Here is a 14,909-nt window from a genome sequence, read left to right as displayed (position 1 = left end):
TTTGATTATGTGTTAGACGATGCATGGTGCTATAGAGAGGGAAAACAGTGGTGTGATGCAGAAGGTGATTTTTTTGTTAACAGAGAGATTCAACTACGTTACTCCTTCTTTCTACTCTCTTCCACACCTTCATTTCCACTTATAAATGGTGACTTAAACACAAAAGTTACTGTGAAGAGTGATTACAGTAACAGAAAGAAAGCATAAAAACAAAATGAAAACAGAATCGGGTTAGATCCCCTGTTCCTCTTCTCTCTGCTTCATCTCTCTGTTTCTCACACCTTCTCTTATTCCTCTTTTTCTTCATCCCATCCTTATCCTCCAAATTTCCCATCTACTCATTCTACTTCCACACACCTATATAAACAAAACCTAACTCATTCACACACCACTCCACTTTCTTCTTCTTCTTCTTCTTCTTCTTCTTCTTCATACATGCACCATGAAGATTTTCCACCCTTCTGAATGCTTTCTTCGGAACGTGGTATGTCCATCGGACACCATATTCCTCAAAAGCATCAATCTTTCTCATCTGGGTGCTTCCCATCTCCACCAATTCAGAATCTCCATCCTCTCCTGGCCCAACTAGTTACACTCTGATAACCATATTCTCCACTTCTTACACCCTTTTCCGCCATGGATCCGCAGAACGAACACGCCCAAGCTAACCCCAGAAACATAATCTTCAACAAATACGAGATGGGGCGGGTGCTGGGGCAGGGGAACTTCGCCAAGGTCTACCACGGCAGAAACCTCCTCACCAACGACAACGTGGCGATGAAGGTCATAAAGAAGGAGAAGCTGAAGAAGGAGCGATTCGTGAAGCAGATAAAACGCGAGGTTTCGGTGATGAAACTGGTGCGGCATCCCCACATCGTGGAACTGAAGGAAGTGATGGCCACCAAGGGAAAGATCTTCCTCGTCATGGAATACGTCAGGGGCGGGGAACTCTTCACCAAACTCAACAAAGGAAAACTCTCCGAAGACCTCGCCAGAAAGTACTTCCAGCAACTCATCAGCGCCGTCGACCACTGCCACAGCCGCGGCGTCACCCACCGCGATCTCAAGCCGGAGAATCTCCTCCTGGACCAGAACGAGGACCTCAGAGTCTCCGACTTCGGACTCTCGGCGCTGCCGGAGCAGCGCCGCGCCGACGGCATGCTCGTGACCCCGTGTGGCACCCCTGCTTACGTGGCGCCGGAGGTTCTGAAGAAAAAGGGCTACGACGGTTCAAAGGCTGATATATGGTCCTGTGGGGTCATTCTCTACACCTTGCTCTGCGGCTATTTACCCTTCCAAGGTGAGAACGTTATAAGAATCTATCGAAAAGCGTTTCGAGCTGAATATGAACTACCCGAATGGGTTTCGCCGCCGGCCAAAAATCTCATTTCGAATCTCCTCGTTGCTGATCCTGCAAAGAGGTATTCCATTCCCGATATAATGAACCACCCTTGGTTTCAATTGGGGTTCATGAGGCCCATTGCGTTTTCAACCAAGGACTCCGAGGTAGAACAGAGCTTCGACTTCGACGACGATGAGGTTCCAACGAGGAAACCCACGAGGCCGTTTTACAACGCGTTTGAGATAATCTCGTCCTTGTCGCACGGGTTTGATCTCAGGAGTTTGTTCGAGACGAGGAAGCGGTCGCCGTCGATGTTTATCTGTAAATTTTCGGCTTCGGCGGCGATGGCGAAGGTGGAGGCTGCTGCGAAGAAGCTGAATTTTAGGGTGACGGGGAAGAAGGAGTTTGTGGTGAGGATGCAGGGGGCGGAGGAGGGGAGGAAGGGGAAGTTGGCGATGACGGTGGAGGTTTTTGAGGTGGCGGCGGAGGTGGCGGTGGTGGAGTTTTCGAAGTCTGCCGGAGACACTTTGGAGTATATTAATTTGTGTGAAGAGCAAATGCGACCATCTCTGAAAGACGTTGTTTGGAGCTGGCAGGGTGATACCAATCACTTCTGCAACAATTAGTAATACTTAATTCATTTCCTTTTGTTTTATTTAATTCCTGAGTTTGGTTCTATAGCATGTACATTCATCTCACAAATTCTGGAAAAGTGAATACCAATTGAAGAGTTTGAATTTAGTTGTGTGGGTTAATTTTGAAACACCTATGAGGATCGGAGATTCTAGTCCCTTTAAATGGCGTGTTACTTGAATGTCTCTTAAATGACGTGTTACTCGAATTCGACATGTATTAAACATCAACACTTCTATTCTTAAATTCGACACTTATATTTTCGATAGACATTTCTATCCTCATAAACACTCCTATTTTAAAATAACTACGAGGATCGGACATTCTAGTCCCTTTAAATGATGTGTTTCTTGAATTCGACATGTATTAAATGTATTAAACATCGACATTTCTATCCTCGATAAACACTCCTATTTTCAATGACACGAATTCAACATCAATATACTATCTTGATATAACACGTATTGAACATCAATACTTTTATATATTTTTTATAAACACACTTATTCTCAATGACACTTTTATATATTTTCTTATTCTCAATGACACTTTTATATATTTTTTATAAACACTCGTATTCTCGATGACACTGGACATTGACATTTTAAAATAATACGAATTGAACATGTACACTTCTATGAACATTATGATGAGCCAACATATAAGAAAACAAATTCGTTTCCACATTCATTCTCATAAAAATATATTAACATTGTGTCAATTAATAGTAGATGAATGAGAAACTATGAAATTTACGATCACATGTTATGCAATAAAATTAAAACTAAACCAAATACCATTAAAGGGGTGTTTGGACCGCTTCACACATCATAAAACATGCGCCGCCGCCGCCGACATTCGAAACAGACAAAAAAACGGTCATAAGAAAAGACTGTTAATCATTTTCTTTTCTTTTTCACATATAATCTACCTTAGATATTTTAATTCTACTTACCAATTTGAAAAACCAATTTTTCAAAACTAATAATAGTTTTATAAGTTAATTATTTAACCGAGCCCATTTTCGTATTTGATAATTTTTTTAAAAGACAAATGATTTCATCACAAAAATATAACTATTGAATGGGAAATTTATGACCTTAAAAAGAGTAAACCGTAGGAGTTGGATTGGATTTTGTAGGATTTGTTATCATTACCCTTTTGTAGTTGTGTCCCTGGTGTACAAGTTTAACCCAAGAAACACAAAAACATAGAGTGGGAAAACAAAGTTGCCCTTGGAATCTATTTTGTCCATGTTGTGTGATGGCAACAGAAGATCTGGTAAAGGACATTGAATATTTTTGGTGTTTGTTTTGATTAATAAAATAAAACAAAACAAATGTGTTGGTACATTAGAAGATGTCTCTTTTGAGGAAAAGGGTGTTTGTAGAAAGAGTGTTGTGTCTTTTATTCCAAGTACCATCAGCTGACTCAGATCATACTCACTTTTTTGTGAAGATGAGGCTCATAATAACACAGCATTGCTCAACCTCAACTTGCCAAGTTGGTTAAATATAGACACAATAAGATATTAGGATTTGCATTTTTCCACCACACACCCACACTCATCTAGATACCTAACCCATCCTTGCCTCAACTACATTATCAACAACCCATGTATATATAATAAACTATATCTTATCATATATAGGAAAAATCATCTAAGTTGATCATCTTCTGTTACTTATAAGCAGATTATGTCAATTAAATGCATCATTTGATGAACTTTTCTCATCACAAAAGGGTTATGAATTGGTAGAATAATTGAAAAACCAATAATTACAAAAATATCATAAAAAACAATTTTAGAGATTAAAAATAATTAGTTACTATATTAACTAAATTATATATTATTTTATAAACTAAAAAAATTATTAATTTTTAAATTAATTTCTATTATTTATAAGTAATTTTTAAATTGATATTTAGGTAACAAGATTTTTTCTAACAAATTAAATAATAGATTGTTGAAACATTAGTAACTAACTAAATATCAATTTAAAATTTATTAATAATAATAGAAATTAAGAAAGGAAGGTTTGTTTGTGTGTGAAACTGTTTGATTTTTTTCGTGGGTAAATATTCATCCGTTTGACCTAAAATTTCTCGCGTTTTGTCCCAAATTTAGTGGAGATTCTTGGGTGGAATTTCAGTAACAACTATTCCGGGAGAATTTTTCAGAAATTTTGTGCAAACCAAGGCTATATCCTCTACCGAAACTTGTGAAATTCCGGCCTAATTTCTGCAATTTGATTCTGGGTCGGTATTGCGGTGAAAAAAATTCACACAAGCACTTTCGTATGTAGTTTGCACCCAGGCAAGGAGGCACGTGCATAAACGAATCACAAAAGGAAGATACGGTGAAGAAAAGTCAGGACGTTTTGTTTTCGGAAAACCGGTTTTGTTTACTCTCGGTCTGGGACTTACTACGCCTTACTCCTTAGGTATTTTGGTCTGAAATTTTTACCCCACATTCGTCACTGTGTCTATTGAGTTTTGGCTGAGGTTTGAGCCACAGATTCGTCCCACAAGATTGACAATAAATTTTTTATTCATCACTGGAAGGGTTGAAAGGAAGGTTCGGTTGTGTGTAAAACTGTTTGATTTTTTTCGTGGGTGAATACTTATCCGTTTGACCTGAAATTTGTCGCGTTTTGTCCCAAATTCAGTGGAGATTCCTGGGTGGAATTTCAGGAAAAAACTATTATGGGAGAATTTCTCAGAAATTTTGTGAAAAACCAAGCTATCCTCTACTGAAACTTGTGAAATTCCGGCCTAATTTCTGCAATTTCATTCTGGGTCCGTAATTCACTAAAAAATTCACACAAGCACTTTCGCATGTTGTTTGCACCTAGGAAAGGAGGCACGTCCATAAACGAATCACATAAGGAAGATACGGGGAAGAAAAGCCAGGACCTTTTGTTTTCGGAAAACCAGGTTTGTTCACTCTCGGTCTAGGACTTACTACGCCTCACTCCTTGGGTATTTTGGTCTGAAATTTTTACCACACTTTCGTCACTGTGTCTATTGAGTTTTGGCTGAGGTTTGAGTCCCAGATTCGTCCCATAAAATTGGAAATAAATTTTTTATTCATCACGACTAGGGCTGAAAGGAAGGTTCGTTTGTGTGTGAAACTGTTTGATTTTTTTCATGAGTGAATACTCATCCGTTTGACTTGAAATTTGTCGCATTTCGTCCCAAATTCACTTGAGATTCTTGGGTGGAATATCAGGAAAAAACTATTCCGGGAGAATTTTTCAGAAATTTTGTGACAAACCAAGGCTATCTTCTACCGAAACTTGTGAAATTCCGGCCTAATTTCTGCAATTTCATTCTGGTTTCGTATTGCGCTGAAAAAAATTCACACAAGCACTTTTGTATGTAGTTTGCACCCAGGTAAGGAGGCACGTCATAAACGAATCACAAAAGAAAGATATGGTGAAAAAAAGCCAGGACGTTTTGTTTTCGGAAAACCGGTTTTGTTCACTCTCGTTCTGGGACTTACTACGCCTTACTCCTTGGTTATTTTGGTCTGAAATTTTTACCACACATTCATCACTGTATCTATTGAGTTTTGGCTGAGGTTTGAGCTCCAGATTCGTCCCACAAGATTGACAATAAATTTTTTATTCGTCACTGCCAGGGCTAAAAGGAAGGTTCGTCTGTGTGTGAAACTGTTTGATTTTTTTCGTGGGTAAATACTCATCCGTTTTCCCTGAAATTTGTCGCGTTTTGTCCCAAATTCATTGGAGATTCTTCGGTGGAATTTCAGGAAAAAACTATTCCGGAAGAATTTTTCAGAAATTTTGTGAAAAACGAAGGCTATCCTCTACCGAAACTTGTGAAATTCCGGCCTAATTTCTGCAATTTGATTCTGGGTCCGTATTGCCCTGAAAAAAATTCACACAAGCACTTTCGTATGTTGTTTGCACCCAGGAAAGGAGGGACGTCCATAACCGAATCATAAAAGGAAGATATGGCGAAGAAAAGCCAAGACGTTTTATTTTCGGAAAACCGGTTTTGTTCACACTCGGTCTGGGACTTACTACGCCTTACTCCTTGGTTATTTTGGTATGAAATTTTAATCACACATTCGTCACTGTGTCTATTGAAATTTGGCTGAGGTTTGAGCCCCAGATTCGTCCCACAAGATTGGCAATAAATTTTTTATTCGTCACTGCCAGAGCTGAAAGGAAGGTTCGTTTGTGAGTGAAACTGTTTGATTTTTTTCGTGGGTGAATACTCATCTGTTTGACCTGAAATTTGTCGCATTTCGTCCCAAATTCAGTGGAGATTCTTGGGTGGAATTTCAGGAAATAACTATTATGGGAGAATTTTTTAGTAATTTTGTGACAAACCAAGGCTATCCTCTACCGAAACTTGTGAAATTCCGGCCTAATTTCTGCAATTTGATTCTGGGTCCGTATTGCACTGAAAAAAATTCACACAAGCACTTTCGTATGTAGTTTGCACCCAAGCAAGGAGGCACGTCCATAAACGAATCACAAAAGGAAGATACGGCGAAAAAAAGCCAGGACGTTTTGTTTTCGGAAAACCGGTTTTGTTCACTCTCGGTCTGGGACTTACTACGCCTTACTCCTTGGGTATTTTGGTCTGAAATTTTTACCAGACATTCGTCACTGTGTCTATTGAGTTCTGGCTGAGGTTTGAGCCCAGATTCGTCCCACAATATTGGCAATAAATTTTTTATTCGTCAGTGCTAGGGCTGAACGGAAGGTTCGTTTGTGTGTGAAACTGTTTGATTTTTTTCGTGGATAAATACTCATCCCTTTGCCCTGAAATTTGTCGCGTTTCATCTCAAATTCAATGAAGATTCTTGGGTGGAATTTCAGGAAAAAAACTATTCCGAGAGAATTTTTCAGAAATTTCTGAAAAACCAAGGCTATATCCTCTACCGAAACTTGTGATATTCCGGCCTAATTTCTACAATTTGATAATGGATCCGTATTGCGCTGAAAAAAATTCACACAAGCACTTTTGTATGTTTTTTGCACCCAGGCAAGGAGGCACGTCCATAAACGAATCACAAAAGGAAGATACGGGGAAGACAAGTCAGGACGTTTTGTTTTCAGAAAACTGGTTTTGTTCACTCTCGGTCTGGGACTTACTATGCCTTACTCCTTGGGTATTTTGGTCTGAAATTTTTACCAGACATTCCTCACTGTATCTATTGAGTTTTGGATGAGGTTTGAGCCCCAGATTCGCCCCACAAGATTGGCAATAAATTTTTTATTCGTCACTATCAGGGCTGAAAGGAAGGTTCGTTTGTGTGTGAGACTGTTTAATTTTTTTCGTTGGTGAATACACATCTGTTTGACCTAAAATTTGTCGCGTTTCGTCCCAAATTCAGTAGAGATTCTTGGGTGAAATTTTAGGAAAAAACTATTCCGAGAGAATTTTTCAGAAATTTTGTGAAAAACCAAGGCTATCCTCTACTGAAACTTGTGAAATTCCCGTCTAATTTCTACAATTTCATTCTGGGTCCGTATTGCGCTGAAAGAAATAAACACAAGCATTTTCGTATGTTGTTTGCACCCAGGCAAGGAGGCACATCCATAAACGAATCACAAAAGGAAGATACGTCGAAGAAAAGCCAGGATGTTTTGTTTTCGGAAAACTAGTTTTGTTCACTCTCAGTCTTGGACTTACTACGCCTTACTCTTTGAGTATTTTGGTCTGAAATTTTTACCAGACATTTGTCACTGTGTCTATTGAGTTTTGGCTGAGGTTTGAGCCCAGATTCGTCTCACAAGATTGGCAATAAATTTTCTATTCGTCACTGCCAGGGCTGAAAGGAAGGTTCGTTTGTTTGCGAAACTGTTTGATTTTTTTCGTGGGTAAATATTCATCTGTTTGCCGTAAAATTTGTTGCGTTTCGTCCCAAATTCAGTGAAGATTCTTGCGTGAAATTTCTGGAAAAAACTATTCCGGGAGAATCTTTTAGAAATTTTGTGAAAAACCAAGGCTATCCTCTACCGAAACTTGTGAAATTCTGGCCTAATTTCTGCAATTTGATTCTGGGTCTGTATTGCGCTGAAAAAAACTCAAACAAGCACTTTCGTATGTTGTTTGCACCCAGGGAAGGAGGCACGTCCATAAACGAATCACAAAAGGAAGATATGGCGAAGAAAAGCCAGGATGTTTTGTTTTCGGAAAACCGGTTTTGTTCACTCTCGGTCTGGGACTTACTACGCCTTACTCCTTGGTTATTTTGGTCTGAAACTTTTACCAGACATTCGTCACTGTGTCTATTGAGTTTTGGCTGAGGTTTGAGCCCAGATTCGTCCCACAAGATTGGCAATAAATTTTTTATTCGTCACTGCCAGGGCTGAAAGGAAGGTTCGTTTGTGTGTTAAACTATTTGACTTTTTTCGTGGGTGAATACTCATCCGTTTGCCCTGAACTTTGTCGTGTTTCGTCCCAAATTCAGTGGAGATTCTTGGGTGGAATTTCAGGAAAAAACTATTCTGGGAGAATTTTTCAGAAATTTTGTGAAAAACCAAGGCTATCCTCTACCGAAACTTGTGAAATTCTGACCTAATTTCTTCAATTTCATTATGAGTCCGTATGGCGCTGAAAAAAATTCACACAAGCACTTTCGTATGTTGTTTGCACCCAGGCAAGGAGGCACGTGCATAAACGAATCACAAAAGGAAGATACGGCGAAGAAAAGCAAGGACGTTTTGTTTTCGGAAAACCGGTTTTGTTCACTCTCGGTCTGGGACTTACTACGCCTTACTCCTTGGGTATTTTGGTGTGAAATTTTTACCACACATTCGTCACTGTGTCTATTGAGTTTTGGCTGAGGTTTGAGCCCAGATTCGTCCCACAATATTGGCAATAAATTTTTTATTCGTCACTGCCAGGGCTGAACGGAAGGTTCGTTTGTGTGTGAAACTGTTTGATTTTTTTCGTGGATGAATACTCATCCGTTTGCCCTGAAATTTGTCGCGTTCAGTGAAGAATACTCATCCGTTTATTGTCAATCTTTTCGTGGATGAATACTCATCCGTTTTCATCTCAAATTCAGTGAAGATTCTTGGGTGGAATTTCAGGAAAAAACTATTCCGAGAGAATTTTTCAGAAATTTTGTGAAAAACCAAGGCTATCCTCTATCGAAACTTGTGACATTCCAGCCTAATTTCTAGAATTTCATTATGGGTCCGTATTGCGCTGAAAAAAATTCACAGAAGCACTTTCGTATGTTGTTTTCTCCCAAGAAAGGAGGCACGTCTATAAACGAACCACAAAAGGAAGATACGGCGAAGAAAAGCCAGGACCTTTTGTTTTCGGAAAACCAGGTTTGTTCACTCTCGGTCTGGGACTTACTACGCCTCACTCCTTGAGTATTTTGGTCTGAAATTTTTACCACACTTTCGTCACTGTGTCTATTGAGTTTTGGCTGGGGTTTGAGTCCCAGATTCGTCCCACAAGATTGGCAATAATTTTTTTATTCGTCACGGCTAGGGCTGAAAGGAAGGTTCGTTTGTGTGTGAAACTGTTTGATTTTTTTCGTGGGTGATTACTCATCTGTTTGACCTGAAATTTGTCGCATTTCGTCCCAAATTCATTGGAGATTCTTGGGTGGAATTTCAGGAAAAAAATATTCCGGGAGAATCTTTTAGAAATTTTGTGAAATACCAAGGCTATCATCTACCGAAACTTGTGAAATTCCGCCCTAATATCTGCAATTTTATTCTGGGTCCGTATTGCGCTGAAAAAATAAACACAAGCACTTTCGTATGTTGTTTGCACCCAGGCAAGGAGGCACGTCCATAAACAAATCACAAAAGGAAGATACGGCGAAGAAAAGCCAGGACGTTTTGTTTTCGAAAAACCGATTTTGTTCACTCTCGGTCTGGGACTTACTACGCCTTACTCCTTGGGTATTTTGGTCTGAAATTTTTACCACACATTCTTCACTGTGTCTATTGAGTTTTGGCTGAGGTTTGAGCCCCAGATTCGTCTCACAAGTTTGGCAATAAATTTTTTATTCGTCACTACCAGGACTGAAAGGAAGATTCGTTTGTGTGTGAAACTGTTTGATTTTTTTCGTGGGTGAATACTCATCCGTTTGACCTGAAATTTGTCGCGTTTCGTCCCAAATTCAGTGGAGATTCTTAGGTGGAATTTAAGGAAAAAACTATTCCGAGAGAATTTTTCAGAAATTTTGTGAAAAACCAAGGCTATCCTCTACCGAAACTTGTGAAATTCCGGCCTAATTTCTGCAATTTCATTATGTGTCCGTATTGCGCTGAAAAAAATAAACACAAGCACTTTCGTATGTTGTTTGCACCCAGGCAAGGAGGCACGTCCATAAACGAATCACCGAAGGAAGATACGGCGAAGAAAAGCCAGGACGTTTTGTTTTCGAAAAACCGATTTTGTTCACTCTCGATCTGGGACTTACTACGCCTTACTCCTTGGGTATTTTTGTCTGAAATTTTTACCACACATTCTTCATTGTGTCTATTGAGTTTTGGCTTAAGTTTGAGCTCCAGATTCGTCCCACAAGATTGGCAATAAATTTTTTATTCGTCACTGCCAGGGCTGAAAGGAAGGTTCGTTTGTGTGTGAAACTGTTTGATTTTTTTCGTGGGTGAATACTCATCCGTTTGATCTGAAATTTGTTGCGTTTTGTCCCAAATTCAGTGGAGATTGTTGGGTGGAATTTCAGGAAAAAACTATTCTGGGAGAATTTTTTAGAAATTTTGTGCAAACCAAGGCTATGCTCTCTACTGAAACTTATGAAATTCCGGCCTAATTTCTGCAATTTCATTCTGGGTCCGTATTGCGCTGAAAAAAATTCACACAAACACTTTCTTATATTGTTTGCACCCAGGCAAGGAGGCACGTCCATAAACGAATCACAAAAAGAATATACGGGGAAGAAAAGCAATAACGTTTTGTTTTCGAAAAACCGGTTTTGTTCATTCTCGGTCTGGGACTTACTACGCCTTACTCCTTGGGTATTTTGGTGTGAAATTTTTACTAGACATTCGTCACTGTGTCTATTGAGTTTTGGCTTAGCTTTGAGCCCCTGATTCGTCCCACAAGATTGGCAATAAATTTTTTATTCGTCACTGCTAGGGTTGAAAGGAAGGTTCGTTTGTGTGTTAAACTGTTTTATATTTTTCGTGGGTGAATACTCACTCGTTTGATTTGAAATTTGTCGCATTTTGTCCCAAATTCAGTGGAGATTCTTGGGTGGAATTTTAGGAAATAACTATTTCGGGAGAATTTTTCAGAATTTTTATGCAAACCAAGGCTATCCTCTACCGAAACATGTGAAATTCCAGCCTAATTTATGCAATTTCATTATGGGTCCGTATTGCGCTGAAAAAAATTCACACAAGCACTTTCGTATGTTGTTTGGACCCAGGCAAGGAGGCACGTCCATAAAAGAATCACAAAAAGAATATACGGGGAAGAAAAGCCAGAACGTTTTGTTTTCGAAAAACCAGTTTTGTTCACTCTCGGTCTGGGACTTACTACGCCGTACTCCTTGGGTATTTTGGTCTGAAATTTTTACCAGACATTCGTCACTGTGTCTATTGAGTTTTGGTTGAGCTTTGAGCCCCAGATTCGTCCCACAAAATTGGCAATAAATTTTTTATTCGTCACTGCCAGGGCTGAAAGGATGGTTCGTTTGTGTGTGAAACTGTTTGATTTTTTTCGTGGGTGAATACTCATCCGTTTGACCTGAAATTTGTCGCGTTTATTCCCAAATTCAGTGGAGATTCTTGGGTGGAATTTCAGGAAAAAACTATTCCGAGAGATTTTTTCAGAAATTTTGAGCAAACCAAGGTTATCCTCTACCGAAACTTGTGAAATTCCGGTCTAATTTCTGCAATTTCATTCTGGGTTCGTATTGCGCTGAAAAAAAATTCACACAAGCACTTTTGTATGTTGTTTGCACCCAGGTAAGGAGGCACGTCCATAAACGAATCACAAAAAGAAGATACGGGGAAGAAAAGTCAGGACGTTTTGTTTTCGGAAAACCGGTTTTGTTCACTCTCGGTCTGGGACTTACTACGCCTTACTCCTTGGGTATTTTGGTCTGAAATTTTTACCAGACATTCGTCACTGTGTCTATTGAGTTTTGGCTGAGATTTGAGCCCCAGATTCGTCCCACAAAATTGGCAATAAATTTTTTATTCGTCACTGCCCGATCTGAAAGGAAGGTTCGTTTGTGTGTGAAACTGTTTGATTTTTTTCGTGGGTGAATACTCATCCGTTTGACCTGAAATTTGTCGCGTTTTGTCCCAAATTCAGTGGAGATTCTTGGGTGGAATTTCAGGAAAAAACTATTCCGGGAGATTTTTTCAGAAATTTTGAGCAAACCAAGACTCTCCTCTACCGAAACTTGTGAAATTCCGACCTAATTTCTGAAATTTTTACCAGACATTTTTCACTGTGTCTATTGAGTTTTGGCTGAGGTTTGAGCCGCAGATTCGTCCCACAAGATTGACAATAAATTTTTTATTCGATACTGCCAGAGCTTAAAAATAAATAATTTTTTTAGTATAAAATAATATCTAATTTAAATAATATCATAACTATATTTTAATTTTTAAAATTGATTTTTATTTAATAATTTTTTAATATTATGTTCCTTTTAAACGATGAAACGTAAATATAGTTTAAAAATATAATTATTAATTAAAGACAAAATTATAAAAAAAAAGTAGGGTTGTATTTTGAATTAGATTATTGCAATGGAAATAGTTTGTGTTGCTTAAAAATGCAACAAGTTATAAGACAAAAGTCTTATCCCGAGATTTATGTGAAAGGCAATCACACATATTATTGCACTACAATGATTGAACTTTTTGGGAAGAGAAATACATAGAAAAGAACAACCAATTTCAAAATACTATCAGATTCACAATCCCATATGCCAATAAGTTTTATAAAATGTGGATGCAATAAGTTTTGAATGTATAAAAATTTAAAAAGTGGTAACACAAATCATCATACATTTATTTAATATTTTTTTTTACGTTGAGAGAGTGTGATCTTCATCCTTATGTCGTGTCTCTCATGTTCAAAAATTTGACTTGATGTCCAAATCATCTAATAATATTACATAATTTTATATTTTATAAGGAAACAAATAAGCATATAGTTTAAGTAAACATGATTTATCTAGTACCTATATAATATTATATTATGGATCCTCTCATTTGATAAGAGAAGAGAGAGAGAAAGAAAAGAACAATGATTTGAAAATTTGAATACACGCCAATTAGACGGTTGATTGTGGGATTGCCAATGACAAAGTCCCTTTCAAGCTAATAGTGATCATTGTATTATATATTGCTTGCACTTCATACTTTCAAACTTGGATAATTAAGAAAATCAACACATAAAAAAATATTGTATAAGAAATAAAATGTTTTTAATCTCTAATAGACATGAAATCTCACATATTTTTCTTTGTTAATTTGTTGGAGTGAAAGTGGTAGATGGGTGGAATGGTGGAAGAACATAGAGAGGAGAAAGGTTAAGGATGTTGTTGTGTGAATTGGAAATATTTTTTTTAGACTTTTTGAATTGTCAAATTCATAATATATTTTAAAATTACATTTCAGATTATACAATCCGAAAAATATTTTTGAATCGGATAATATCTTTTGGTTTGGACAATGCAGAATACATATTATGGTAAAACATGTTACAGATTGTACTGAAAGGTATTATCAGATTCGAGAATATCTTCTGAATTATGTATTTTTTTTAAAGAAAAAAAATGTATTCTGGATTGTAGAATCGAGAAACTTTCCAAATTCTACAATCCATATGTGTAAATAGAAAAAATAACAGTTCCTACAACTTTTTAAAAACAAAATGGTTTTTTTGTTTGAGTTATGTGAGCGTCTAGAGAAACTATGGAGGTACAAGTAGAAACAGCCTTTGAAACATATCTATTATGGATTGTAGCTTGCAAAATTTGGCCTGCTCAAATTTATTTTGGGCCTGCTAAGTATGTAACTAGGCTCACATTTGTTCTAGTACCTCCATTCTTTCTTCCTGCACCTCAATAGAAGACTTGAAATGACAATTTTGTCATTTTTTTCATCTTTTTCATTGACATCACTTTCCCTTTTTCTGGATTTTAAAATTACAAAGCTGTAAAGAGGATCAGAAGTGAAAAAAAAAATCTACACTTTTGGCTAAAGGTAATTTTGAAATTGAAGATTTATGAAGGTTGTGGAAGAAAATATGAAAATATGGAAGTGGTGGAAGGTATAATTATAGTCATAAAAGAGATAATATTGTTTATTATATTTCTATGTATCACAATTTTTTCCCAGTGAAACGTGAAGCTGTTGAAAGGTCGCGCACCGGTGTAGTTGATGAATAAAATAGAAAGAAAAAACAAGTTATGGACTTTAGAAATAAAATAAAGAAAGGAGATGGCGACTATAATAAAAAAAATATTTCTCACACTTGAAGGATAGGTCCTACTTTTACTTTAATTATATATTTCTCATACTTGAAGGGCCACTAAAGCCATTTCATTATTTAATTCATTCAAATTTTAATAATATAATATGTAAAAAACAAATTGTATGGTCATGGGTCCGATAGTGTTTATGCACGAAGTATTCTCGATCATATTAGAATCGATCTAGACATGGTAAAAATTTGAGTTTTGAAGAGCTTTTAAGTCTGACCGCCCTACGTCAGAGGCCAAGAGACTGTATTTACAAGTGATGAGATGAAAACCATAGTAATTGACAGATACGTGGATTAGAGTTATTATAACTCAATACAACTAGGAAACGGAAAGGATCGACCAAACATAAAAATCAGCAAAGACCAATCATCAAGATACAATATTTCTTAGTACTAGAAACCATTCTTTTTGGCCTAACTACACTCTCTAATAAGGAAACATCCCTCCTCA

At 37.5% G+C, this 14,909-nt stretch overlaps 1 protein-coding gene across 1 annotated transcript; it reads left to right on the top strand.

The window, feature by feature from the left end:
• On the top strand, nt 1–2,083 carry LOC137818337 (CBL-interacting serine/threonine-protein kinase 5). The gene has a single exon (XM_068621689.2). It carries the CDS (start codon nt 637–639, stop codon nt 1,966–1,968), a length of 1,332 nt encoding a protein of 443 aa, XP_068477790.1. The 5' UTR covers nt 1–636; the 3' UTR covers nt 1,969–2,083.
• Nucleotides 2,084–14,909: the final 12,826 nt, after the last annotated feature.

The sequence above is a fragment of the Phaseolus vulgaris genome, chromosome 10 (assembly GCF_051622355.1).
Source record: "Phaseolus vulgaris cultivar YP4 chromosome 10, ASM5162235v1, whole genome shotgun sequence".
NCBI lineage: Eukaryota > Viridiplantae > Streptophyta > Magnoliopsida > Fabales > Fabaceae > Phaseolus > Phaseolus vulgaris.
The sequence above is the reverse complement of the archived record's forward strand: the minus strand, read 5'-3'. Positions and strand labels throughout refer to the sequence as shown.